This window comes from Phocoena sinus, chromosome 14 (assembly GCF_008692025.1).
Source record: "Phocoena sinus isolate mPhoSin1 chromosome 14, mPhoSin1.pri, whole genome shotgun sequence".
NCBI classification, from domain to species: domain Eukaryota; kingdom Metazoa; phylum Chordata; class Mammalia; order Artiodactyla; family Phocoenidae; genus Phocoena; species Phocoena sinus.
Genome location: NC_045776.1, coordinates 89651019 through 89676993, shown reverse-complemented (window position 1 = coordinate 89676993; position 25975 = coordinate 89651019). Strand labels below are relative to the sequence as shown.

At 41.6% G+C, this 25975-nt stretch overlaps 3 protein-coding genes across 3 annotated transcripts in view; 1 reads left to right on the top strand and 2 right to left on the bottom strand.

Annotated features, from left to right (window-relative positions):
* Positions 1-6217, bottom strand: part of ZNF268 (zinc finger protein 268) — a 70232-nt gene extending 64015 nt beyond the window's left edge. The window contains 1 exon segment of the mRNA XM_032603521.1: positions 5310-6217. Coding sequence (XP_032459412.1) covers positions 5310-5360 — 51 coding nt within the window. The 5' untranslated portion in view covers positions 5361-6217.
* A 210-nt stretch (positions 6218-6427) lies between these two features.
* On the top strand, positions 6428-23211 carry ZNF891 (zinc finger protein 891). Its single transcript, XM_032603515.1, has 2 exons — positions 6428-6715; positions 20735-23211. The coding sequence occupies exon 2, from the start codon at positions 20850-20852 to the stop codon at positions 22485-22487; it is 1638 nt and encodes a 545-aa protein (XP_032459406.1). The 5' UTR covers positions 6428-6715; positions 20735-20849; the 3' UTR covers positions 22488-23211.
* The window catches only part of ZNF140 (zinc finger protein 140), a 39292-nt gene continuing 22052 nt past the window's right edge, over positions 8736-25975 (bottom strand). Inside the window, exons 5-6 of the mRNA XM_032603520.1 lie at positions 13886-14018; positions 8736-8858 (exon numbers count right to left, since the gene is read on the bottom strand). Of these exons, the coding sequence (XP_032459411.1) occupies positions 8828-8858; positions 13886-14018 (164 nt within the window). The 3' untranslated portion in view covers positions 8736-8827. The remainder of the gene's footprint in view (positions 8859-13885; positions 14019-25975) is intronic.

Sequence of the window (25975 nt, the reverse complement as noted above, 5' to 3'; positions counted from 1 at the left end):
GCTCAGGCTCGGTACTTGTGGTGCACGGGCTTAGTTGCTCTGCAGCATGTGGCATATTCCCAGACCAAGGATCGAACTCGTATTCCCTGCATTGGCAGGCAGATTCCTAACCACTGCACCACCAGGGAAGTCCACAGGGATAATATTTATTCTGAGTTGTTCCAGAGGGCAGAATTAGGAAAAATGTGTGGAGTCACAAAGAAGTCAATTACAAGTCAATAATAATAAGACACCATTAATCAAACGACACCTGGTAACAGATCAGGTCACAGAAAGAGGCAGGAAATTTCTGGTCACTGATAAACTTTCAATAGGATCTTATTTAAAAAGAAAAAAAACAAACTATATACAGACTCCAGTTTACATGGACATCTAAGGTTCATTCCAGTGACTCTCCTGTTTTATGATTTAAAGCAAATAGTCTTACGTCACCCTAATTTCCCTTAACGCCCACTTCTAGATAATTTACTTAAAACTTTATCTAAACTGGCAGTTTATAGCCCTGATTGCACACTGGCCTTTCCCCTATATTAATAAGTTATTAATACCTGGGTCCCACGCCACCCTCCCCCACCAAGAGCTTCTCATTTAACTCCCTGGGGAGGGAGCACTGCAGGTGCTTCTGACGTGCGACGTGCACCACGGTTGGCAGCCACTGACCCCAGCTGTCATGGAGTCTATTTAATTCTCAGTTTCTACCATTTCTTGGGGGTAATCAGATCCTTCCATCAGACACCAGATTTACAAAGGATATTCTTATGCAACTGAACAAAACTGACTTCTCTAACGTAACAACAGATATTGCCAGGGGAGGGACACCGGGATGAGTTTTCATTTGTATTTAGGGAAACAGCAGGTAAGCTGATAACTATTGTGATCTTCTGTCATTTTTCTAAATCATTCCTGAACACTTTACTATGATCCCGGCTGTGTCCCACGCCCAGGGGATAAAACGTGAGCGAAGCATTTATCCCTGCCCTCAGCAGCTGAGGCAAGCTGAAGAAACCAACCTCCATGGAGCACAGACAGAAGCCAGCACGAGCTGGGGGTCTCAAGGCTGAGTCCAGAGCACGAGCTGGGGGTCTAAGGCTGAGTCCACAGCGCGTCTGAGTTCAGGCAGATAAGCGAGGGTGGGGAACCATGAACAAAAGCAGGGCCTTCGACGGTGACGTAGGGGGAGAAGCTCAGTGTGGCCGTCGAATGTGATGCAGGGCAGGGAGCAGTCAGAAACAGGCCAGGTCGAGGTCACAGAGGCCCAAAGTGCCATCCTCAGAAACACAGACTCTTGCCTACATGCTGTCAGCTGGGCAATGACAACAGATGTGTCTGCCTTTGAGGTAGTTGTGTGATGGACTAGAGGGGGATGAAACACCTGCAAAGAAACCAGGCAGAAGGGAAACTGTGATCCAGAATACAGGAGCACAAAGGAGCGCAGCAATGGAATTGATTAGATGTGGATGGGAATACGGGTTAAGGGTTCAAGGTGACCCCAGGTTTCTGGGTGACAGAATGGACAATAATGTCTGGGGGTAGGATTGGCTGTGCACACGGTGCATGAGCCAGACAAGGGAGCGGGAGAAGGACCCGTTTAGATGTGAGGGTTATCCAGCTGTATCAGCCGCCATCCGCATTTCTGTTCTACCTGGATCTACTCAAGCTGCACAGCTATATTCTCAAACAGAACAACTTCTTGACGGGGAGTGGGGGTGCATCTTTAGTCACAGATTTGGGGGTGATGTATTCATCTACTCTGATGCAGGTGAAGGAGACAGATGGGGTCTAAGGGAGATTATACATCCCTGCGACATGATTCCTATAAAGCTCACCAGGAGACAGAACATCTGGTAAAGCTGGGTAACAGCATTATCAGATGACACCATGGCAGTGTATAAAATCAACCAAAGATACCATGGAGAGTAAAATAAACTGTAGGACCAGAAAATTGTGGGATAGGGACTTCCCTGGTGGCGCAGTGGTTAAGAATCCGCCTGCCAATGCAGGGGACATGGGTTCAAGCCCTGGTCCAGGAAGATCCCACATGCCGCGGAGCAACGAAGCCCGTGCACCACAACTACTGAGCCTGTGCTCTAGAGCCCGCGAGCCACAACTACTGAAGCCCGCGTGCCACAGCTCCTGAAGCCCGCGCGCCAAGAGCCCGTGCTCCACAACAAGAGAAGCCACCACAAAGAGAAGCCCGCACACCACAACGAAGAGCAGCACCTGCTCGCCGCAACTAGAGAAAGCCCACACGCAGCAACAGAGACCTGGCGCAGCCAAAAATAAATTAATTTTAAAAAATCATGGGGATCCAAAAGGGAAAAAAATTGTGGGATAAATTAGTATCTAGGAAGAAAACAGAGGAGAAAAGGAAGCCCAAAAAGGAAGCAGAGAAAGATCCACCAGAGAATGAGAAGATCTACAGACAGATCTGTAGAAGAGCTGTAGAGATGTATATCAGAAGCCAGAAGGGAGAATTTCAAGGAAGGGAGGATTAACAGAGTTCAGATGAATTAGGGATTCTAGTGCCCTGACTGGCTAGATGAAGGTTCACTAGAGCGGGAACAGCAGACAAATTCCACAATAGGGCTGAAAAGTTTGGAGGCGAGAAGAGCAGTGAAAGGGCGGAGCTAGAAGAGGTGGTAGGATCAAATGGGGACCTGGGCGTGTCTGTGGGCGTGAAGCAGGGCAGGGGTGGGCTCAACAGCTCGGAGGGAGGGACCAGACTTGCAGGCAGGAAGCCCGCAGCAAGGTCACTGCCCCCTGTGCCCTGCCGCCTCCGATGTCACAAGTCCTCCGACCCTCACCCTCTGCCCCCCTGTCCCACCCACATAACCCAGGGCAGGCTCCCCGTTCCAAGGTGCTCAACTGAATCACATCTACACGGTTCCTGTTGCCAATAAGCTGATACAGGCACAGCTTCCGGCAGTTAGGACTCAGATGTCTTGAGAGCTGCTATTCTGCCAACCACCAGGGCGGAGATGGCCTGAAAGAAGCTTCCAGCACCAGCAAGAAGGCTATGGAAGTTACCATCGAGGCACAGAGGTTCCATGCACAGCTCTGATCACAACCATCCACATTCTGGGCCCTGACAACCTTTCAACCTTCAATCCTACTGCACTTGCCCCATGTTCTCTAAGCCTCATTCACATGCTACCTTTTCCAAAAGCCTTCCCATCGTCCCAGAGAAAATCCCTGGGGCCTTTTGCCCACGCTCCTAGCACTTCAACGCCCGGCTCATTTGTCCACCTCCCTGTAAGATGAAGAACCACTTGAGAACTGGGATAACCTCACTCTAAAACCTGGAAAGAGGCCAGCACAGTGCTTTGTATTTGTTCACTCCGGCACTTGTCAAACACTTGGCGATAACCTGTGGTTTGTACAGATGTCTGCCCTCAGGGCAGGCAATGGAGACTAGAAGACCCAGTGCTTGAGGACCAGCGCCCAGGGACTGGCGAGACCTTCTCGGGGATAGCGTTTCGCTTGGGCATATGGAGTGTGTAATTCTTAATAAAAGAGAACAGATCTCTTAAGGTTCTGAATAAGTTCACTGGTATTTGGCATCTGTGAAGGACAAGGGATCGTCAGCAAAAGGACCCAGCAGCAGAGACAGCAAAGCCATACTCCGCAAAGATTGTGCATCTGTGAAAACTCAACAAACGGACACTCTCAGGCTGTGCATTTCATTTTATGTAAATTTCACATCAAAAGCATAAGCGAAACAAACATTAAATTCTGGTTAACAACGCACATGCATTCAGAAGTATTTCAGGAAAGCATACTGATGGCTGCAATTTACTTTGAAATGCATCCCAAAAAAGAGGGACTGATGAAGAAAGGGACAGACAGATATATGTTCAAATTAGTATAGTAAAATGTTAATGGTAGAGTCTAGGTCGGGAGGTTACAAGTATTCACTGTAAACTTCTTTCAGTTTAGCTGTATGTTCAAACTTTTTCATAATAAAATATTGACCAGAAAAGGTAAGGATGAGACAGCAGAAAGGTATTGTGTGGAAAGAGGCAAAAATTATGCTCCTGGTGTCGGTTCTAAGCCAGAGATGCATATACAGCCGGTGACACACCAGTCCTGACCTTGCTTCAGAGCCAGAAGATTTAAGACCCTGGCTGATCTGAGTCATGCTATAAGGAGAACTACAGGTTTTTTACAGTCTACTGTAAGCAAAACGGAGATATCACACTATGAAACTTCTTTTTCCTTAAAACAAAAATTTTTTAAACTAAAATGTTTTTTAAACTATACGCTACTAAGCTTTCAGTGCTTGAATTATGTGATGAAAACCAAGGGAACTCATCATTTCTAGGAGTATTTTTCCTTTAACAGAAACATTTTCTCATCTAATTAAAAGGAAAAGGGAAGAGTCACTTTCATAACATTTTTAAGAAGATGGAGACATAAAAGAAAGAACAAATTGCATGGGGTTCTTTAAAAAAACAATCCCAATAATATTTTCTTGACAAGTGCATTTAATCCATAAACAGAACTGCTCTCATTCCTACTCATCCTTTATTCTTATTTATGACTAGGATTATTTTAAAGTTTTCTCTTATTATTCAGATACATTTCTAGTTAAAATTACTAGGTATCTTCTTCCTGTTGTGAACAGACTTTCTTCTACAAAGGTATTTGCAAATTTGTTACTGAGGACAGTTAAGCAATCTGTTAATATATATGCTCTTTCCATCCCTTTACTAAACTCATTGATATTAACTAAATCTCTTGTACACGCTGGCGATGCAGTTAAATAATAAGATACTTTGTCATCTCTTTTCCAGAAGGTACACCTTGTATCTATGTAAATACTATTTATATTTTGTCCTAAATAAAAGTTTGCGATGTTTATATAAAATACTGATAAGCAGACTTAATCATTTAACTTATGATATATATCTCAAATACTGGCCCTGTGACTGGCACATGCTAAGAGCTCAAGAAATATGTTGAGAGAGGGAATGAAAGAACAAATGAACAATTTTCAAGAAGGGCAGGAATGTGTGCCATCCACTGTCCAGGAGGCTTTGCAAGACAGAGGGACAATTTTAATGAAACAAGAGAAGAGGAGATTAGTTAGGTCACCGAAGAAAATTACTGCAGCGTTGAGGTAGTTTAAAAAGGGGCAGGAAGGGGCTGTGCTACTTATGTCCCAGGTTAACTTTAGTCAACACTGGTAAGGTGACTAATATTTTTTAGCTAGCACTGTGGATGACAACCTGTCTTCCCTTTTACTTCTTATTTTTTTCTTTAACAGTATATTCTGTATATGAAGTAAAGATAGAACTTAAATTCTTCACCTTCTCCATATACTTTGGGTGGGATCTAGGTAATTTTGATGTCAACCTCATCTTTCACATTCATACCAGGTGTTAGTTTATGTACAAATTTGATTCGTTTAACTGTCAAAAGAAAATAAAAATATAATAATTATGAGCTATCTCTGAAAAGTAAAACTGGTTAAACACACACACACCCTCAATTAATCTATTTGATTAAAAAAGAAAACCCAACAACTGATGATCAGGAAGCCAGGAGCTAGAGATGCCGAACCTGCTGGATCTTAAACACTGAAAATACTGATAAGACAGGCAATTCTGAGGAAAATAACTGCCAAAATAAGTCTCAATAAGTAAAAAGTTTTTTTAATGAATATTTTTAGACTGGAGCCAGAAATAGAAATCGATCCAGCCCTTTTTGCCACCAAACTTCTTAAAAGTATACCCACTTCATCAATGTCTGCAGCATATAACTTCTATAATATCCACGAATAGAATCCAGAAGTATATATTTTTTAAAACCAGTATAACCATGTTGGATGTCTTTTAGGAACGTTAGGACATTTACTGTAAAGAAATTTCCTACTCTAACGGAAAAGAGCATGATCACGTTTAGCAGATGCTGGGAAGGCCATATGCAAAGTTTTAAACATCTGGCCCCAGTTGGGAAGGGAAAAAAAAACACAAAAAAACAGGAACAGAAGAAATCTTATTTTGCATCGCTGAGAATATGTGGTTCAAACTCCCCACCACCGCCCGGCGCGTACGGGCGTCAGGGTCCCATCCCACCAACGCGAAGGCGAGCGAATCCAAGTGGCAGCGGGGATCACTCAGGCCGGGAGACCACAGGGAAGAAAAACCATTTGTTGATGAAAACCGTCCGCCTCGGCGAGGAGACGAGGAAACGGCGGCGCCGCCTCCCGCTAGGAAGAAACCACATCCAGCCCTCTCGCGTGTACCTGCGATCGGCACCTGCAGGCGCAGCACCGGGAGCGTCGCCGGCGGGGCGGCACCGTCACAAAGGCAGCGGCTCGGCGAGCGCGCCCACATCCGGGCCTCCGCGTCCCGCGCGGGTCCGCAGGGCGGGCGGCGGCAGCTCGGTCCCCGCCCGGCCTCCTGCGCCCACCCGGCCCCCACAGCCCACGCCGCGCCCCGGGCCCTCGCGCACGCGCACGCGCTCCACGTCCACTCACGACCGCCGAGAAGCGCAGCCGGACGCAAAGCCCAGAATCGCTCCGCGGGGCGGCGCGGAGGCTCCTGGGAAGTGGAGTCCCGGCCCTGGCTCCGCGGGCCTGGGGAGCGCGCGGCTTTGCTCTTCGCCTCCCAGCTGAGGGCCCTCGGTGCCACCGCCTGCTCCGCGCGCTCTCGCCTCCCTTCCCGCTGCAGCCCGGTCGTTCCCACGCGAGAGGCAGGCACCCCGAGGACAGGTGAGCGCGCAGGCGCGCGGACGTTGAGGAGACGCGGGAGGGGGGAGGGCGAGGGGAGCGTGCACCCGAGCGGTGGGTCCTCCTCGGAGTTCTCCCCAGCTGGGGGTGGGGGTTAGCGGGCGGGGGCGGGGGCGGGCTGTGTTCCTGGGGCGTGGGTTCCCTGGGGCGGAGCGGGCGCCGGGGGGTGAGCAGGCCAGGCGCAGGTAGGGAATCTGACTCTACCCCGTGAGTGAGAGGAGGGATGTCCTGCTTGTACGTCTTACTTTATCCAGGACCTGTTCTTGCATCTGTCTTAACCCCGGTCAATTGAAAAAAAAAAAAGCACAACCCAGAAGTTGACGATTCCATTACGTTGTGCGTACTTTCTGAGGCCGTAGCCCGGGCTCAGCCTCTCCCAGAGCTCTGAGGGAACGCTCCCCAGAGGTAAAGGGGGAGCAGGGTATACAGGAGGCTTGCAACAGAAGCCAGGTAATCAGAACCTCGGAAGATTTCTGTCAATTAAAGAGAACCAAACACCTCAATTTAATGACCTTAGCACTTTTCTGTGTGTGGGAAGATGCAAGAGTCTGGGCTCACTGAAGTCATTCCTTTGATAAGGATCTTAACTCTCCTGGGCCAGTATCCTGCCTGTCTCCACCCTGAATCCCCTCAGGGTGTAGTCAGGAAGGCTGCAGTGGCTGATGACTTGAAGGCTGCAAACATCCTTTGTTTGCTGATGTGGCAGGTGACATTCTTCTTCCACAGTGCCTCCTCTTGGTCATAAATTTGGCTAATATTTGGGAGGCATTTCATGACAAGTTTTTGGTTTGGGGGGTTTTTTTGGCTGCGCTGCAGCATACGGGATCTTAGTTCCCCAACCAGGGATTGAACCCTTGCTCTATGCAGTGGAAGCGCGGAGTCTTAACCACTGGACCACCAGGGAAGTGCCCATGACCAGTTTTGTCACATGGCACTAGGAAGGCTTATTCCTAGATCAGGCAAAGTTTCTGTTGACAGGCCATACGATGCGCTGGGTTTTTTGTGTTTGTTTTTTGTTTGTTTGTTGGATTAGGCCCTGTTGAGAATCTAAAATTCTCTGGATCGCTTGTCTTACTAGTTTTTATGATCCAGTAGATGTTTTCCCTTGTTGCTTCTAACCGTATTTAGAGTTGTACTATTAACAATTATTCTATGTAGAGTTAAGTATATGGTTAACTTCTTGGGACATCATTAATTTTGTTGGAGGCCTGCTAACACATTGGGTAATTCAAGAGCCAACAATCTTAGAAAACAGACAGAATATGACAGCTGGTAACATTAATAAAGTTATAGTGTAGCGGAGAGAGACACAAGGTACAAATAATTTGAAAACGAGAGAGAGCAAATTAAAATAATGACTAGTATAACTAGTTGTAATCTAGTCACAGTAGGCCATCAAGTCCACAGTGCAGCCAGCTGGAGAAGCCAAAATCTGGAAGGATCAGGTAGAAAGAAAAAGATAAATGTTTCATCTTTGTTTACAAAGGCATACTTATCAACTTGTAGGGCATAGCATAGGAGGAAAGTTTTTTCTGGAAAACGAAGATTAAAAGCCAGTATATTTCATTAAAATGTCATAAAATTATGAAACATAGTTATCAGTCATTCAGTCCCATGTAATTAATTCCTGTTATTCTGGATGAAGTCATCAGGTTTTCCATTAGAGTTTTGTAATTTCTTACCCATTTCAGTGTTATGATTTAAAATTTGTATTTGTCAAAAATCCTTTTTATGAATCTTCTTGAAGATCTTCATTTTATAAAAGCATCAGTGTAAAATAATGATTGTCTATAAATGACAAAAGACTTGCAATGACATGGTCAAAGATCTGATTCCAAGGCAGTTGACAAGAAACTTGGATATTTCTGTGACATACAACATTTTAAGATAATAACTAGAATTATGACTGATAACATTATACAAGGACAGATCACATTTTTTAGGAATTCCGTATAAATTTTGGAATATCTATATTACTGACATGTATCCATACAATATAACTTAAGGTTTATCTCCAAACACTTGACAATGTTTCTCAAGTAATTTAACATACCAGATAAGACTAATTAGTTTAATATTCCTCTCTGAGATGTCTCAGGGCTCCATTGAAGCATCCCAGAGTTGGCTGAAGGTCAAAAGAACTTTAGTTAGAATATGATATTTGGGAAGTTTGTCAAAAATATCAAAAAGGTTTCAAAGCACTTGGTCAAATAGGATCATAGGACACTGTGAAACAATACTTATTCATTTAACCAAAGTGACAAAAGATTTCAAAAACAAATAAAGATCACTTAAAGGCAAAGAAATTCACGCAATGTGTTACCAAAAGCACTATTGCAAGAAAACTTTGTTCTCTTAACAGAGAGGAACCAAATCAAATCTTGCACCAGCCTACTTTTAATAACAAAATCCATTTACCTAATTAAATTTAATCCAATCCTAACCATGTACAAAACTACTTTTTCAGGGCTCCCTTTCTACAAACTTACAAAACTTTCTGTATCCATTATTAGTTTGTCCCTTATTTTTAATCTGGAAATAACCAGCTCTAGGACAAAAATCACCCTTATTTTCCCAACAAATTCACTTCTATTCTGCATACCTTCTTTTACTGAAAACATGTATCCTACCTTCCTTGCACATTAAAATATTTCCCTTAATATTTTTAGTAGCTTTAATTACATATTACAGTTTTAACCCTTAAAACCTTAATCGCTAGTGAAAACTGACAAGCAGCAAGTAGTTGTGAACTGTTTGTCATACGAGCATTTCCTGGTTGGCAAACTTAGGAATATTCCATAACCCCTAGTAACATACACCTTCTGACTTCTTTCTTCATTGTGGTGCAAGACGTGTGTCTAATAAACCCACACATCTTTAGTTTCCCTCTTGTAAGGGGACAAAAGGAGATAAATTTAGACCTGTTTAGCAATTAATGTTCCAGTATTTTATCTTATTTGAAATGACCTGGATGTTCAATGAATTCCCATCATTTAACTTAACTTAGCAAAACTCAAGTTACCAAAAATCTAGAGAACCTATTTTTTTAAAGAATTTTTTTTGATGTGGACCATTTTAAAACTCTTTATTGAATTTGTTACAATATTGCTTCTGATTTATGTTTTGGTTTTTTGGCCATGAGGCATGTGGGATCTTAGCTCCCGGACCAGGGATCGAACCCACACCCCCTGCATTGGAAGGTGAAGTCTTAACCACTGGACGGCCAGGGAAGTCCCTGGAGAACCTATTTTAGATAGACGTACCCAACACATAATTATTCCTAAAGAGTTCACCTGAAAACTCTTATCTCATTTTATAAGTTATGAAAATATCATCATACCAAGTTAATTTTTTGCCGACAAACTGCAACAGAAATAACGTGAACACACTGACCTTCGGTAAAGCAAGTACAATAAAAATACGACATGTCTGGGACTTCCCTCATGGCGTAGTGGTTAAGAATCTGCCTGCCAGTGAAGGGGACACAGGTTCGATCCCTGATCCGGGAAGATCCCACATACCGCAGAGCAACTAAGCCCGTGCACCACAACCACTGAGCCCGTGTGCCACAACTATTGAAGCCCGTGTGCCCTAGAGCCCACACACCGCAGCTACTGAGCCCATACGCCACAACTACTGAAGGCTGCATGCGTAGAGCCCATGCTCCACAACAAGAGAAGCCACCGCAATGAGAAGCCCGCGCACCGCAACGAACAGTAGTCCCTGCTCGCCGCAACTAGAGAAAGCCTGCGTGCAGCAATGAAGACCCAATGCAGCCAAAAATAAATAAATAAATAAATTTATTTTTTAAAAAAATTTTCTATTTCTCCTTAAGTAGGCTATGAATTAGATTTTGGGTGAGGGAGCCTTTCCAGTGGTTTGAGTTTAAAAAGGCCATTCTTCTGTTTTGTTTGTTCACTTGTTTCAGGTTTTACCAGAGTGAGCTAATTGGGCTCAGTCTCAGGTCACTGTGGGCTGTGTTTACATTTCTGATTTGTAGAGATTTGCAAGACAAAGACAGCTGCTTTTAATTCTCAAAAAAACTGGTTTGTCAGTTAAACGATATTAAAAGATTGATTTGCCCAACTATATTTTCTTTAATTTGCTTTTTAATATCAGTGAGAAGATTTCCAACTAAACTGAAAATTAAGAGTTCTATGTACCAGAAGTTTAGGGTTCAGTTTATCATATCTTCAAAGGCTTGTATAAGGCATTCAACAAAGGCCCTTTTAATGATTGCACAGATAAGACCCAGAGCAAAATCTCGGCTATTAGTTTTATTAGCCCCTGAATACTGTTCCCAGATTTTACTTTATATTGTACGGCTCTATTGGTTTCTTTTTGTATGTTGGGTTTTTTTAAGATTTAATTTTATTTATTTTTGGCTACGTTGGGTCTTCATTGCTGTGTGCGGGCTTTCTCCAGTTGCGGTGAGTGGGGGCTACTCTTGGTTGCGGTGCGCGGGCTTCTCATCATGGTGGCTTCTCTTGCTGCGGAGCACGGGCTCTAGGCGCATGGGCTTCAATAATTGTGGCACATGAGCTCAGTAGTTGTGGCGCACAGGCTTAGTTGCTCCGCGGCATTTGGGATCTTCCTGGACCAGAGCTCGAAGCTGTGTCCCCTGCATTGGCAGGTTGATTCTTAACCACTGCGCCACTAGGGAAGCCCTCCTTTTGTATGTTTAATTAATATTTCCTGAGGGGCACATCTACATGCTTTGTCTTATAATACCAATACCAAGCAGGGGAAGCATTACTCATTGGTTACCAACATTAAAGGACTCCTATCAACAAGTCTTGGTCTTATAAGGAGTCCTAGAAACTTTCCTTTCATTTATCCCTCAACCATTTTATCTATTTTGTATAAAATGCTCTGGGGTCCCCAGTGAGGGGTTGAACCAAGGGACTCAGGCCCTTTTGTTAATCTTCTAACTTGATTAATTGGCCTAACTGTTGCCCCAAGTAATTGTTGGTCAGCTATCTCAGTGTAATTTTCTTCCACCCCTTTATTTTATTTTTTTAAACAAAAGTTTTTAAATTAATTTATTTGTTTTTGGCTGCACTGGGTCTTCGTTGCTGTGCACAGGCTTTTCTCTAGTCGCGGCGAGCGGGGGCTACTCTTCGTTGAGGTGCACGGGCTTCTCACTGCGGTGGCTTCTCTTGTTGCAGAGCATGGGCTCTAGGCACACAGGCTTCAGTAGTTGTGGCACACGGGCTCAGTAGTTGTGGCTTCCGGGTTCTAGAGCACAAGCTCAGTAGTTGTGGCACATGGGCTTAGTTGCTCCATGGCATGTGGGATCTTCCTGGACCAGGGTTCAAACCCATGTCTCCTGCACTGTCAGGCAGATTCTTAACCACTGCGCCACCAGGGATGGCTTAGCCCTTTAAACATATATATTTTAACTCGGGTAAATAGGGTGGACTTGTATGGGTCCCTTTGGCCCATCCAACCTTAGGTAGTATTGTACCAAAACCTTTTGTTTTAATCCTATTAACATCTGTTTTATTTATCCCATTTCTTAATAACCATCTAGAGATTTCTTTATCTTTTGGAGATGAGTCACTTTAAAATTTCCACCTTGTTGGGAAAAAATCTCTAGACTTTCCCTTCAGTTTTTTTTTAATTTCCCTGTTAACCTAATTAACGTTAATTATTCTAATGTTTTTATTAGCATCTGTAAGACCCATTGAGGGGAAACATAGACCACAAATAAGACTTCCCAAGCCAGTTTTTTGTTTGTTTTAAATTAAAGGAGTTCTTAGATTAACCATTATATATATTTTTTTCCACTGTTTAATGTGTTTTCCCTCCCATAGGTACCAACAAAACAGCTGTTTATAATGAATGCTCTCTAAAAATTTACCAATTTAGAAGTTTCTCCCATTTGAAGGATCCATCATCTGGCCATTAATGAGATATATCGTAATAGTGACTCAAACCAATAAGATGCAAGAGGCTTCCCCACAAGACAGTGCAAAGGATGCCACCTAAACAAGACCCAGAAAGTTTACTCCCAAAAATAGTTTAAGAAAGTAAAGGCCTTCGTTGTACAGGCTGACACAGTGAAGGTTAAGGTGGCAAAAAGCCCCTGCAAATTGGTATAGTCAGACAAATGACTGCTCAGAATCCCAGTCTATTCGATTGCGTCCAAATGTACACAGTATGTGTACCTTTTGGATGGCAGAGACCAAGTTCTCAAACCACACACACACACACACACACACACACACAATACCCAAGGAGATCAGGTAGAACATTTACATTTCAAAGGCACAGGAAGAGAAATGCAAGTTCCCCCTAGAAGGGCTTTTGTTTCTTTAAGATCAGAATTCTGAAAAGATGTTTTATCAAGCTAGCTTTCTCTAACTTAACTGTGTATGCAGTAAAAGAGCCCCATCTTAGTCATTTTCAGGGTGGGATTTCCTTTAATTCCCAATTAAGTAGATCCTTGCAAGTATGAGCTCTATGCGTACATGCATCTGGCTGGGGTGTTGGTCGGAGGTTGGCTTTCTGATGCCCCTAGTTTATCTGAGAGAATCTATTTCCGATTTTAAAGTTGAATTCGTTGGGGATAAAATTTACTAGTGAAATTGCATGGTGGCCCAGTGTGCTGCTTGTGAGCTTGACTTCTCTAGGTTTTTACCCTAGAGTCTTTTCAGCTCGTCTTATGTGTCTAGGTTCTCCCTCTGGTAGTATAAGACCATCGTGGGTGCTTGGATCACAGAGTGGCCAGTTCTTATTTGTGTCCCAAGCAGAGCAAGTTTTTTTAAGTTAAATTGAGTGGGCTTCCTTATAGGGATGGCTGCACAGTATGAGGACTTGCCTTTACCACTCCTGCAAGTTTCTCAGTTGCCTAAGAAAAAGCCATTACTGGCCATGAGATTCCCTTCTTCAGTGCTGAAAGCTCTCATGTAATATTTTCACTTTTATCCCGACAAATTCTTGTTAAGATAGCCATTTGATGAAGAATGCCAGGTCAGCCTCCTACCTAACCACTCAGCCCAGACCGCTCAGTGTCTTTCAACTGTTGTGAGGGGGTTCTTTTTCCCAGAATCTGTCACCTGGGGAGCCAAGCACCTGTTATACACCACCAAATAAAACACAGGATCATCAACCAATAGTTGGGAGATCCAAGAACCAGGAGAGACTCACCCAAATTCATCTGAACTCTCTGAGGAGGCAGACGGATGCAGGAGGCCTCTACCAAGGCTCTGGTTCATTGCAGAGTTCATGCGAAGGAGCGAAGTCAGCTCTGGGTCCCTTCGTTGTTTGCCAAAACTGTCGACTGAAAAAAATACACAACCTGAAAGTTGAGAATTGTGTTTTATTCAGTGGACTTTCTGAATAGCTCTGAGGGACAGCTCTGAAACCATAATGGGGGAGCCAGGATATACAGGACTTTTTGCAGCAAAGACCAGGTGGTCAGAACATCAAGAGATGACTGTTCATTAAAGAGAACCAGGCCTCTCAGATTAATGAGTTTAGCACTTTTCTATGTGTGGGAAGATGCAAGAGTCTGGGCTCATTGAAATCATTCCTTTGATACACATCTTAACTATCTAGGGCCATATTCTGCTTTTCTGCATCCTGAATCCCCTCGGGGTGCACAGTCCGGAGTGGCTGCAGTGGCTGGTGGCTTGAAGGCCACAACATCCTTTACTGATATGGCAGGCGACATTCTTGGTCTGCACCCCTTAATCTATTAATGGACTGCATCACAGTAACGAGATATCATTTCTCTAAGGCTAACCTTAATACATCAGTCCCAGATCCGCTTCAAAATAGAGTGATGGATACAAGAGTGTTCATTATAGCATGACATTATGATAACAGTAATAGTTTTTCTGCTTTTTAACCATCCTGCGTTCCTGCTTAAACCTTGCTTGAATATGACATTGTATTATTACTTTAATACGCTGCCATACTCAATTTACTAATATTTTACTTAGGACTTTTTCAGTGTTCAGACTTAAGATTGCACCTTAATATTTCTTTGTACTATCCTTGCAAGATTTTACAAGTCTATGCTTCGGGAAGCATAACTTTTTTTCTTCTACCTGGTAAAATAATTTTTCCCTTGAAAGTTTTGGGCTCAAAATCTTTTGGGGTGGATATTTGACTTCTGATTCCATTTTAAATGGTAGTGATTAATTTCAGTTTGTAGTTCTTAATTGAGTCAATTTGGGGCACATGTTTTTCTAGAAAATTGTTCATCTCATCTAAGTTTTCAAGTTTGTTGACATAAAGTTGTTCATACTATTCTATTTTAGTTTTTTTTTTTTTTTTTGGTGTTTTGTTTTTGTTTTTGCTTTTTTTGGCCTCGCTGTGCAGCATGTGGGAACTTAGTTCCCCGACCAGGGATTGAACCCATGCGCCCTGCAGTGGAAGCGCAGAATCTTAACCACTGGACCACCAGGGAATTCCCTTCTGGTGATTCTTTAAATTGCTGTTTGTTAGTGATATTTTAAAATCACTGCTCTAATTGTAGCTATTCTTTTCTTTTTTGAGTTTAATAGTTATTAGGGCCATCTTTTTTCTTGATTGGCTCTGCAAGATATACATCTGCATTAATCTTTTCAAAGAAGCAGATTTGGGTTGTTTTGGTAATCTGTGCTGTGTTTTGGTTTTGTCTTATGTTCCTTGTTTTTGGTTTTCAATTACAGTAACATTTGCTCTCTCTTTTTTTTTTTTTTGTTTGCGGTACGCGGGCCTCTCACTGTTGTGGCCTGTCCCGTTGCGGAGCGCAGGCTCAGCGGCCATGGCTCACGGGCCCAGCCGCTCCGCCGCATGTGGGATCTTCCCGCTCCGGGGCACGATCCCGTGTCCCCTGCATCGGCAGGCGAACTCTCAACCACTGTGCCACCAGAGAAGCCCTGCTCTCTATTTTTAAATTTTCCTTTCCTTTTTGCTATTTTTCTACTTGATTTGATTGCTTTATTTACTTTCTCTGTAACTTATTTACTTTTTGAAAAATGTGTACATACATTTTTAAAAGTCTTAGATATTAAAAGCCTCATAATAAAAACAGGAGTGTTTCTTCTCTGTAGTGTTGACCTGAAATAAATAGACTGCCATGTATTTCTCCAGCAAAAATGGCTTTTGGGGGATCAGCAGAGAATTTCAATTCAAGGTCAGCTACCATGGAAATCCCCCACAGCAAGGGAAGAAGAGCGCTTTCATAGAGAGGAAAAAGGAAGTTGGGAGGATGATAGTAAACAATCAGTCTGTGGCTTTTCATTGGCTGAGTCCTCGCCAGGAAAGAAGAGGAGTCTGTCTTCTTCCTGTTGGGCTCTTCTATGATCACAGGACGTGAGAGCTCCCCATTCTGGTCTCCCAACTCTATTTAATTCATGTTTCCGTTTATTAATTTCATGGTGGCAACCAGTTTAAAATTTTTAAGGAGTTAATCAATTTGAGACGTTTTTTAGTTTCTTAGGTGTTAAATAAGAATCTTGACTATTATACCTGCCTGCCTTCCTACATCCTTAAATCAATGTGGTTATGTTGCAAGTATTGTAATGTAGTTCCTCTCAAAAATTTTGGCTAAATTCATGTTCAGTGTTTCCATTGTGATGACTATGTAAGTATTCTCTATTGCTGAGCCGTAATAAGTTCCTTTCTTGTATACATTTTACTTTTCCTGTTTTGAATAATTGCCTTTTTATTTATTTGCTTTGTTTTCCCTAAACCTATGTAAAATGTCTCTCAATTCCATTTTCCTCAAGATCAAACCTGTCACACAATCTAATCATTTTTCTCTTTTCCTGAACACACATCCCCAGGAGCCCTCCATCATGCTGCAGTGTAGACTGATCAGTTATTCCCTAGGCTGCAGCACACTGGCATGTTGGGACTTCCCTTTATCCTCACCAATTCCCTCGTCTCATCTCTGTGTTGGACCTCCTGTTTCCTGGAAACTTCTATTTTCCCTTTTTAATGGATGATAACCTTATTATCTTTCCGAAAAGGGGTGTATATTAAGGTTGTGTATGACTAGAAATTATTTTACTTTGTCCTCATATTTGCATGGTACTGTGGACTAGTATAATTTCCTGGATAGGAAATTATTTTCCCTCAGAACTTTGAAAGCTGGCAGAGCTAGGTAGAAAATGGAGCAGTGTTACTGTTGAGAAATCCTATTCCATTGTTCTTTTGTATGTAACCTGTTTATCATCATTGAAACCTTTACATTCATCAGTTTATCTTTGGTTTTCAAATTTTTCATGATGTTATGTTTATTCCCAGTCTTTTTAAGAAATTACCCATTTGATGGATCAGTCCCTGGATAGTGTTATTTGTAAGAATTTTCTCTGTGTTTGATTCTGTCGTCTTCCCATTTTCTCTTTTCTTTCTTGAGCTCTGAATAATCTGGTGTTGAACCTTTGAAATTGTTCATATAGTTTTCTTATCCTTTCTGTCTCATTGCTTATCTTTTTTTTGGGAGGGAAGGTCAGCTTTCTGGAAAAGTTCTTTATCCTTAAACCTTCAACCTTTTTTGGTTTTTGTTATTAAAATTTTAAATTTCTGGGACTTCCCTGGTGGCACAGTAGTTAAGAATCCTCCTGCCAATGCAGGGGGCATGGGTTCGATCCCTAGTCCGGGAAAATCCCACGTACCGTGGAGCAACTAAGCCCGTGTGTCACAACGACTGGAGCCCACACACCTAGAGCCCGTGCTCCACAACAAGAAAAGCCACCGTAATAGAAGCCCGCGCACTGCAACGAAGAGTAGCCCCCACTCACCACAACTAGAGAAAGCCTGCACGCAGCAACGGAGACCCAACACAGCCAAAAAATAAATAATTTAAAAAATTTTCTAAAATTTCCTAAGGACTCTCATTTTGTGATTTAAAAAACTGTAACATCCTAAAACATCATGTTTTACAAATGAAATATCTCTCTGGTGATTTTAAAATTTATATTATGAAAGTTTCAAAACATAGAAAATCAGAATAGTATAATGACCACATTTGTACCTGTCACTGTATGTTGAAGTAAATCTAGGACATCATTCATTATTTGTAAATATTTCAGAATTTATTTCTGAATGATAAGTACTCCTTTAAAAGTCATAACCAGGATATCATTATCACACCTACAAAATTAGGATTAATTCCTTAATATCAAATATATAGATAGTGTTCAAATTTTTCTATTATTTCAACAAAGCTATTTTTTTAAAACAATTTCTTTAAATCATGGTCCAAATAAGGCTTATGCAAGTTTAGGCCTCTTTTAATTTAAGGTGTGCCTTAGATTATGTCTCAGTGTTTCAGTTTGCATTTCTCTTATTATGACCATCTTTTGAGGATGCTATTGTTACTTTGAAATATGTCAGTGTCTTTTTATTGCTCTCACTCTTTAGCACACTATTGACTTCTGCGTTTATATTGTTTTCCTTTAGTACTTTGAATATATTACTGTGTGGTCTTCTGGCCTGTATCGTTGTAGCTTAGAAGTCTGTAGTCAGTATAATTGGTATTCCTTTGTAGGTAATTTGCCTTTTCTTTCCACTAACTTTAAATATTTACTCATTATCCCTGGTATTCTGCAGCTTTTGCTCGTGTATCTGGTGGATTTAAAACATTTATTCAGTGTGGCATGTGGTGTATACACTTGCAGATCAAGGACTTCTATCTTTCAGCTTTGGATAAAAACAACCATTTTCTCTAATTTTTTTTTTTTTGTATTCTCTCTATCTTCCTCTTCTAGAATTCCTATCAGGTACATATTTATGTCTTTCATCCACGTGGGAATGTGAGTGTGTGAAGTAGGATTTATGCTTTTCCGTAACAGTCATTTGTCCTGATGCCATTTAATGACTAGTTTATCCTTTCCCCCGCTGATTAATAGTTCTGCCTTTATCTTGCACTAAATGTCTACCTACACATGAATCTGTTTCTGAAGTTATTCTGGTTTTTTTGTTTGTTTGCACTGGGTCTTAGTTGTGGCTTGCTGACTCCTTTGTTGTGGCATGTGGGCTCTTTAGTTGTGGCATGTGAACTCTTAGTTGCGGCATGCATGTGGGATCTGGCTCCCTGACCAGGGATCGAATCAAGGCCCCCTGCACTGGGAGTGTGGAATCTTAACCACTGTGCCACCAGGGAAGTACCTGAAGTTATTCTGTTTTTTTTTTTTTTTTTTTTTTTTTTTTGCGCTATGCGGGCCTCTCACTGTTTGCGGAGCACAGGCTCCGGACGCGCAGGCTCAGCAGCCATGGCCCACGGGCCAGCCACTCCGCGGCACGTGGGATCCTCCCGGACCAGGGCACGAACCCGCGTCCCCTGCATCGGCAGGCGGACTCTCAACCACTGCGCCACCAGGGAAGCCCAGTTATTCTGTTTTATTTTCTCTTTTTGCCCTATTGTCATTCTGTTTAAGTTAATAGAGATTTGTAATGCATTTTGTAGTAATATAGTAGAGCAAAGCATTACTTTAATAACTGCCTTGTTATTCATGTCTTAATTTTTCTATAAAACTTACAAAACAAATTGTCATGTTTCAAGAAGTTCCTATTGAACATGAAGGAATGAATTTAATGAAAATCCCAATGCAATTCTAGTTTGAGAAAAATTGAAATCTTTTAATACTGAATGGTATTAAAATGGTGAATCTCTCCATTTATTCAGATATATTTTCCTGTTGTTTGGTAAAGTTGTTTAGTTTTTTTATTAGTTCTGTAACTAAGAAAGAAATAAAAGTATGGGGAATGAAGAAATGAACCCAGAGTACAATTCTCAGCTTAACAATTTTAACCAGAAGGCAAACTAATGTTCTTTTTGAAGAGGAAGCCTAACTTTCTGATTTTGTGGGGTTTTGTTTTCTATAAGTAGAGGATAGATGTGAAAAAAATACTTCTTCCACAAAACCTTAATTGCCATAGATTCATTCAGTTTATTCAACAAACATTTTTTGGGTGTCTGCCATGTGCTGGAGAGTGTTCTAGGTATTCAGAATACATGCAGTGGACAAATCAGACAAATATTTCCATCTGATTTACACTAAAGTGACAGGCTTATATACATTTCTGGATTAGGGGCATAAAATCTACCTGTTGAAGATCTTTGTCTAAATAAAAATGCCATTTCTCTAATTTTGTCCATTAAACCTGAACTCTACTGAAGTATAATACTGAGATAGAAGTCTTATATTTGAAGGTATCAACTAATCTTAAAAAATTGAGATCTGTAAAAATATTAGCGTAATACATTATTGCGTGATTTGTTGTGGTCCTTAAAGTCTCCAAGCATACCTCTTTTGCTTCACACTGTGTCAGTTGTTTTGATATTTATATTAAGGCCATTATGAAAATTATTCAGGAAAGTATTATACCATCTAAAATTGTAAAGGCCTCAGTCTCAAAGCTTAGAACATAGCTCATGCCTCTTTGTTGATCCCATTCAAGTTTTAGATAGAATGAATCATCATAAGGAATACAGACTTTGAGGATAGAGTTTAAATTGCAGGTAATCAAATGAACGTTTGTTTCAAAGTCACATATTTACTTTTAACAACTCCAATAAAATTTCTAAGTAGGGTAGCAGCCAAATCATCAGTCCTATTAATTATATGTGAGGTTATTTGGGTAAATACCAAGTTACATATACAACAAATAAATTTACCTAAAACAGTTGTAATTAGCAGGAAAAAATTCTTTATTCTAAAAACTACACTAAAAAGTAGCAGAGTATGCATGAAATTCAAACAACTATGCCTTTTTAAACTGGTTCTTTGACTTTAGTATTTTAAAATAATGCATGCTTTTTCTACCCAGAGCTGAGTAGTAGTCTACAGGAGAAGCCAGTATGAATAACCAAGATAACAGTAGAGGGCCAAGGATGACTATATTGCGTGTCAGTACAAATCCCAATAAATATTTTAAGCAGGTGAGACCTTGCTGGAAGGTACAAGAGAGGGTCTACAATTTTTTTTTAACCTTGCCTCCAATGGGACCCTATTTTCACCTTTCTTCTTTTACCTGAACCTGCCTCTTTGGCTACAGGAAGGACACCCAGTGAAATGCATCCCTGACTTGATTGGATCAGAAAAACAATAAAAGAAGTATCCAGCTCTCTCAGCCCTATTGTGCAGGCAGATGTCACATTCAGGCTCTCAAGATGGCAGCCATTGACCTATGCCCAATATGGGCTCTGCCTACACAGGACTCTGCCTGTTTCTATGTGAGAAGTACTGAGGGGGCAAGGATAGTGCCTGGATTCCCAGCAACCTGGTTACAGGGACCAGTGTCCTTTGAGGATGTGACTGTGGAGTTCACCCAGGAGGAGTGGGTGATGCTGGACTCTGCTCAGAGAAGTATGTACAGAGACGTAATGTTGGAAAACTATATGAATCTCACCTTGGTGGAATATCAGTTATGCAAGCCTGTGATCTCCCTGTCGGGTCAAGAAGACATAAGAGCTGTGAAAAGGAGAATTCCCCAAGGCACCTGTCTAGACTGGGAGATTCAACTGAAAACCAAAGAATCAACTTCTAACCAGAATATTTTTGGGGGAAAATCATCTAGTGGCAAGAAAATGATAAGATTCACAATGGATGATTGGTCTCCCACATTAAGAGCAGACTGGGAATGCCATAAAATCAGAAAACACCACAAGATCCCAGAGGGGATTTTGAGGCAAGTGACATTTACTCAAAAGAAGGCGGCATCTCAGGAGGGATTGTATGACTATCATGAATTAGAGGAGGACTCTAAACTCAGATCAAAACTTGTTTTTTCAAAGAGAGTTTCCATCAGTAAACATTGCCATAAGTGTTACTTAGATATTGAGTGTTGGAAGCATAATTCAATCCTAAACAGTTATGAAAAAAACTCTGTAAGTGAGAGGGTCTGTGAAAGTCATGACTATGACAGAGCTCTGTGGCATCTTGAAAGAACTCAAACAGCACAAAAAGAGTACACATGCTCCGAACATGGCATACACTTTAAACATAATAATATGCTTCCTATATGCAACAGTTGTCATATGGGGGAGAATTCCTATGAGTGTAATAAAAACAAAACCTTTTGTCATCATTCATCCCTTAAGCAACAGCAGCAAACTCCTACTGAAGGGAATCATGGACATGACCAGCATGGAAAAGCCCTCAAAAGGATTTCTAATCTTATTTCGCACAAGAGGAGTCACATAGGTGAGAAACAATATGAATGTAAAGAATGTAGGAAAGTCTTCAATGATTCCTCAACCCTAAGGAGACATATAAGAACTCACACCGGTGAGAAACCCTATGAATGTAATCAATGTGGAAAAGCTTTTAGTCAAAAAACATCTCTTAAGGTTCATGTGAGAACTCACACTGGAGAGAAACCTTATGAGTGTAATCATTGTGGAAAATCCTTTGGCACAAGTTCTTACCTTATAGTGCACAAGAGAATACACAGTGGGGAGAAACTCTATGAATGCAATGACTGTGGAAAAGCCTTCAACACAAGCTCTCACCTTAAAGTTCACAAGAAAACACACACTGGAGAGAACCTTTATGAATGCACTGACTGTGGGAAGGTTTTTAGTGGTCTCTCATCTCTTAGAATGCATGTGAGAACTCATACTGGGGAGAAACCCTATGAATGTAAGGAATGCAGGAAAACCTTCAGTGTTTCCTCTTCCCTTAGGAGACATGTGAGAACTCACACTGGAGAGAAACCCTATGGCTGTATTCAATGTGGAAAAACCTTCAGTCAGAATTCTTCACTTACTATACACAAGAGAATTCATACTGGGAGAGAAACCTTGTAACTATTAAGAATATGGAGTTGCCTTTTTCAGTGTCTTAAGGTGGATTCCAAGCTCATTATTTCAGTCTTTGTTCTCTAAAATAAGCATTTAAGGCTATAAATAGTCCTATAAACGCCCCTTTAGTTATATAACACATTTGGTGTATGATAATTTATTTTGTTTTAACTCTGTTGTCTAATATTTATTATGACTTTATGACTTTCAGATCCATAGCTGTTTAGAGTTATTTTAAATATGTTTTCAGTTACCTTATGGATTTCTAAGTTAATTGCATTATCTTCAAAGTATGTGGACAATATGATACTACTTTATTGTTATTTTCTTGAGAGTTGCTTTCTGGTCTGGTGTGACAGGTATTGTTAGTAGCCAATCGAACATCCAGTTCATCCCTCCCTGTAGGGAGTGGATAGTATCACTGGGGACAGACCTATCTAGTGTATTCTCTTTGCCTTTTGCACTTTGTCTTTCTGCCTTCCCCAGTCTTCTCCCTTTGGATTTTGCATTCATGGAGCTGAATGAGCCATCTTGTGACCATGAGGATGACAAGGATGGTGTCAAAGAGATCCTGGTTTCCCAAAGATATCTTCAAATTACTGTACCAGCACTGCACTGCTTATATCTGTGCATCTTTTTATGTGAGAAAAATAAGCTTATTGATTTTTTAAAAACAGTATGTAAATAGAGTCAATACAGTAACCTCGTTTTAAAAAAGAAAAAGATTGGGCTTCCCAGGTGGTGCAGTGGTTGAGAGTCCGCCTGCCAATGCAGGGGACACGGGTTCATGCCCCGGTCCAGGAAGATCCCACATGCCGCAGAGCGGCTGGGCCCGTGAGCCATGGCCGCTGAGCCTGCGCGTCCGGAGCCTGTGCTCCACAACGGGAGAGGCCACGATAGTGAGAGGCCCGGGTACCGCAAAAAAAAAAAAAAAAAAAAAAAAGAAAAAGATCACAAGATATGTAGACTTAAATATTTTACGTTGGGTGTACAAATTTGGATAAGAACATAGAAAAGAGAGGAATGGAAGAGGAATATTGATAGAACTTTTGTGCTTAGGCTAGAGAGGATGGAGCTGAGGTCACTGAAAGCAGGTGTCAGAGAAGCAGGAGGAAAATCCCAACATTTCAGCATGAGAAAACCAAAGAGTCTTCAAGTAGAGGGGAAGTTACCAATTTTAAATGCTGAATGAAGCCCTTGAGATTTTGCTACTTGGTTTTAGAGATACTGATGAGATTAGCTCTAATTTATTAAGAAACAAAATATGGAAGGAAGAAACTATGATGGAAGAAAAAGGCAATAGTCACAGTTTCAGTCCTGTTTATGGAGTTGTGAGATATCTAGATGAATGGGCTGATGTGTAGTTCTGAACCTATAGAGGTGTCTAGGACAGAGATATAATTTTAGCAACATCAGGAGATAGACTGTACTGGGTTGTGTGGAGGTGAGTCAGATTGTATAGGGAAAATGGATGGTGTGAAAAGAAAATGTCTACCACTGACCATGGAGACCTCCTATATTTAAAGTAAGTAGAAATGGAGTTTTACTAAACCAAGACAAACTAGTGTTTGAAGAAGGAAGGTATAATCGGTTGTTTTAAATGCTACTATGAGGTCAAATTAGATGAAGTCTGCAAAAACAAACGTATGGCAACGTGAAGGTTATTGTTGACCTTAGGTGGAGATAATGGTATGTTGAGGATTGGTGGTAGGTTAGGATGAGTTTCATAATAAAGGACGAGGAAGTAAAGAGTAAATATAGACAAGCTTGAATAGTAGGAGAAAGATGGGGAAGTAGCTGGAGAGAGATTTGGTCAAGGGAAAATACGTTTTAAATAATGAAAAACTAGAAAATGTTTAAATCCTAATGTGATGTATCCAGTATGGAGAGATTAAATGTGCAGGCATAAGAAGAGGGACAGTCAGTACCATAAAGTTCCTGAGAAGGGGATGGAGGTATCTGGAGCACAAATAGAAGGACTGATGTTTGCTGCAAGAAGGGATACTTCCACCATTCTCTCAGAAGGAAAGGAGGACTTTGTGGGTTGGTTTTAATTACCTCTTTATTTACTTATATCTAAGTTACTTGAGCTAAGAGTATCTGAGCTATACAACACTGCTTGTTTGGTTTCTCTTTTTTTAAAAATATAAATTATTTATTTTTGGCTGCGTTGGGTCTTTTGTTGCTGCGCGCGGGCTTTCTCTAGTTGCGGCAAGCAGGGGCCACTCTTCGTTGCAGTGTGTGGTCTTCTCATTGCAGTGGCTTCTCTTGTTGCGGAGCACAGGCTCTAGGTGTGCAGGCTTCAGTAGTTGTGGCTCACAGGCTCTAGAGTGCAGGCTCAGTAGTTGTGGTGCACGGGCTTAGTTGCTTCACAGCATGTGGGATCTTCCTGGACCAGGGCTCGAACCCATGTCCCCTGCATTGGCAGGCGGATTCTTAACCGCTGCGCCACTAGGGAAGTCCCTGTTTGGTTTCTTAAGAGCAACTTTCTGGCCCAGTGTGGCAGATACTGCTAGTTGCTAACCTAATACATGTTCCCTACTTCTCCTTTACTAATAGTACCTCAGTTTTGCTTAGAGTAGCAGTGTGTCCAGTTACAAAACTCTTTGTCCCAGGCAGCCTCCATGGCCAAGATTAGTCATCCCCCCTGTTCTTGGCCAACAGAATATAGACATGAGACTGTAGGTTTCATGCTAAGATTATCTGCCAAGAGTAAGATGGATGAAAGACTGGTCAGAGGTTTTACTGGAGAAGATTCTATGCATGTGAAAGTCCCCCCAGGTTACCGGTAGGGCCTCCTGTGAAGACAGCAAAGCAAATAGCAAAGTCTAAGTGGATAAGAAGGAGAGTCCAGTTGAATAGAAGATAGCAACGAAGAAGAGAGTTGGAAAGTCGAAACTAGCTGGTATGAGCCTCAAAGAAAGTCTTTTGTTTCTTTTTACAAGAGGCTACAATTGGTTAGAAGTAATATTGGTGAGCAAGGGGGACATTGATCCTACACGTCAACCTATAGATATGGAGTGCATGCGAATAGACAGCCCTTCTTTGATGTGACTGTTGTCGAGTAGGTTTTTTTCCAGGGGTAGCCAAGTTTAAGTTAGTGCAAAGAAATGATGGGAATTTTTAGGGAAGTTGTTGAGGACATAAAGGAGTTTGTCACTCAGGGAAATCTCAGAGGGCACCATGGAAACAGTTTCCACAAGGGTAGGAATTTGGGGTTTGTGGCTGGGACATGAGGAATACAGAACATTGTTATGATGGCAGTACTGACAGAGAACATAAGATCAGAGCTGAGGGTGGGCTGACACTAGGCTGTGACCAGTGAAAACAAAATTTAGAGGGAGCCTAGATTAAATCCCAGCAGGTTCTAAGATGATAGATTCCTAGTCTAGTAAGATTCACACGTAGCTTGGAAAGGAGCACCTGCAGTCATGCTATGGCACCAAATATTCCCATTGTTCATTAGGTGTTTACGGCCCTCCAGGGTACAGCAG

Excerpts from the sequence above, each read along its gene's own strand:
- ZNF891 (XM_032603515.1), top strand. The coding sequence starts at position 20,850 with ATGGCAGCCATTGACCTATGCCCAATATGGGCTCTGCCTACACAGGAC.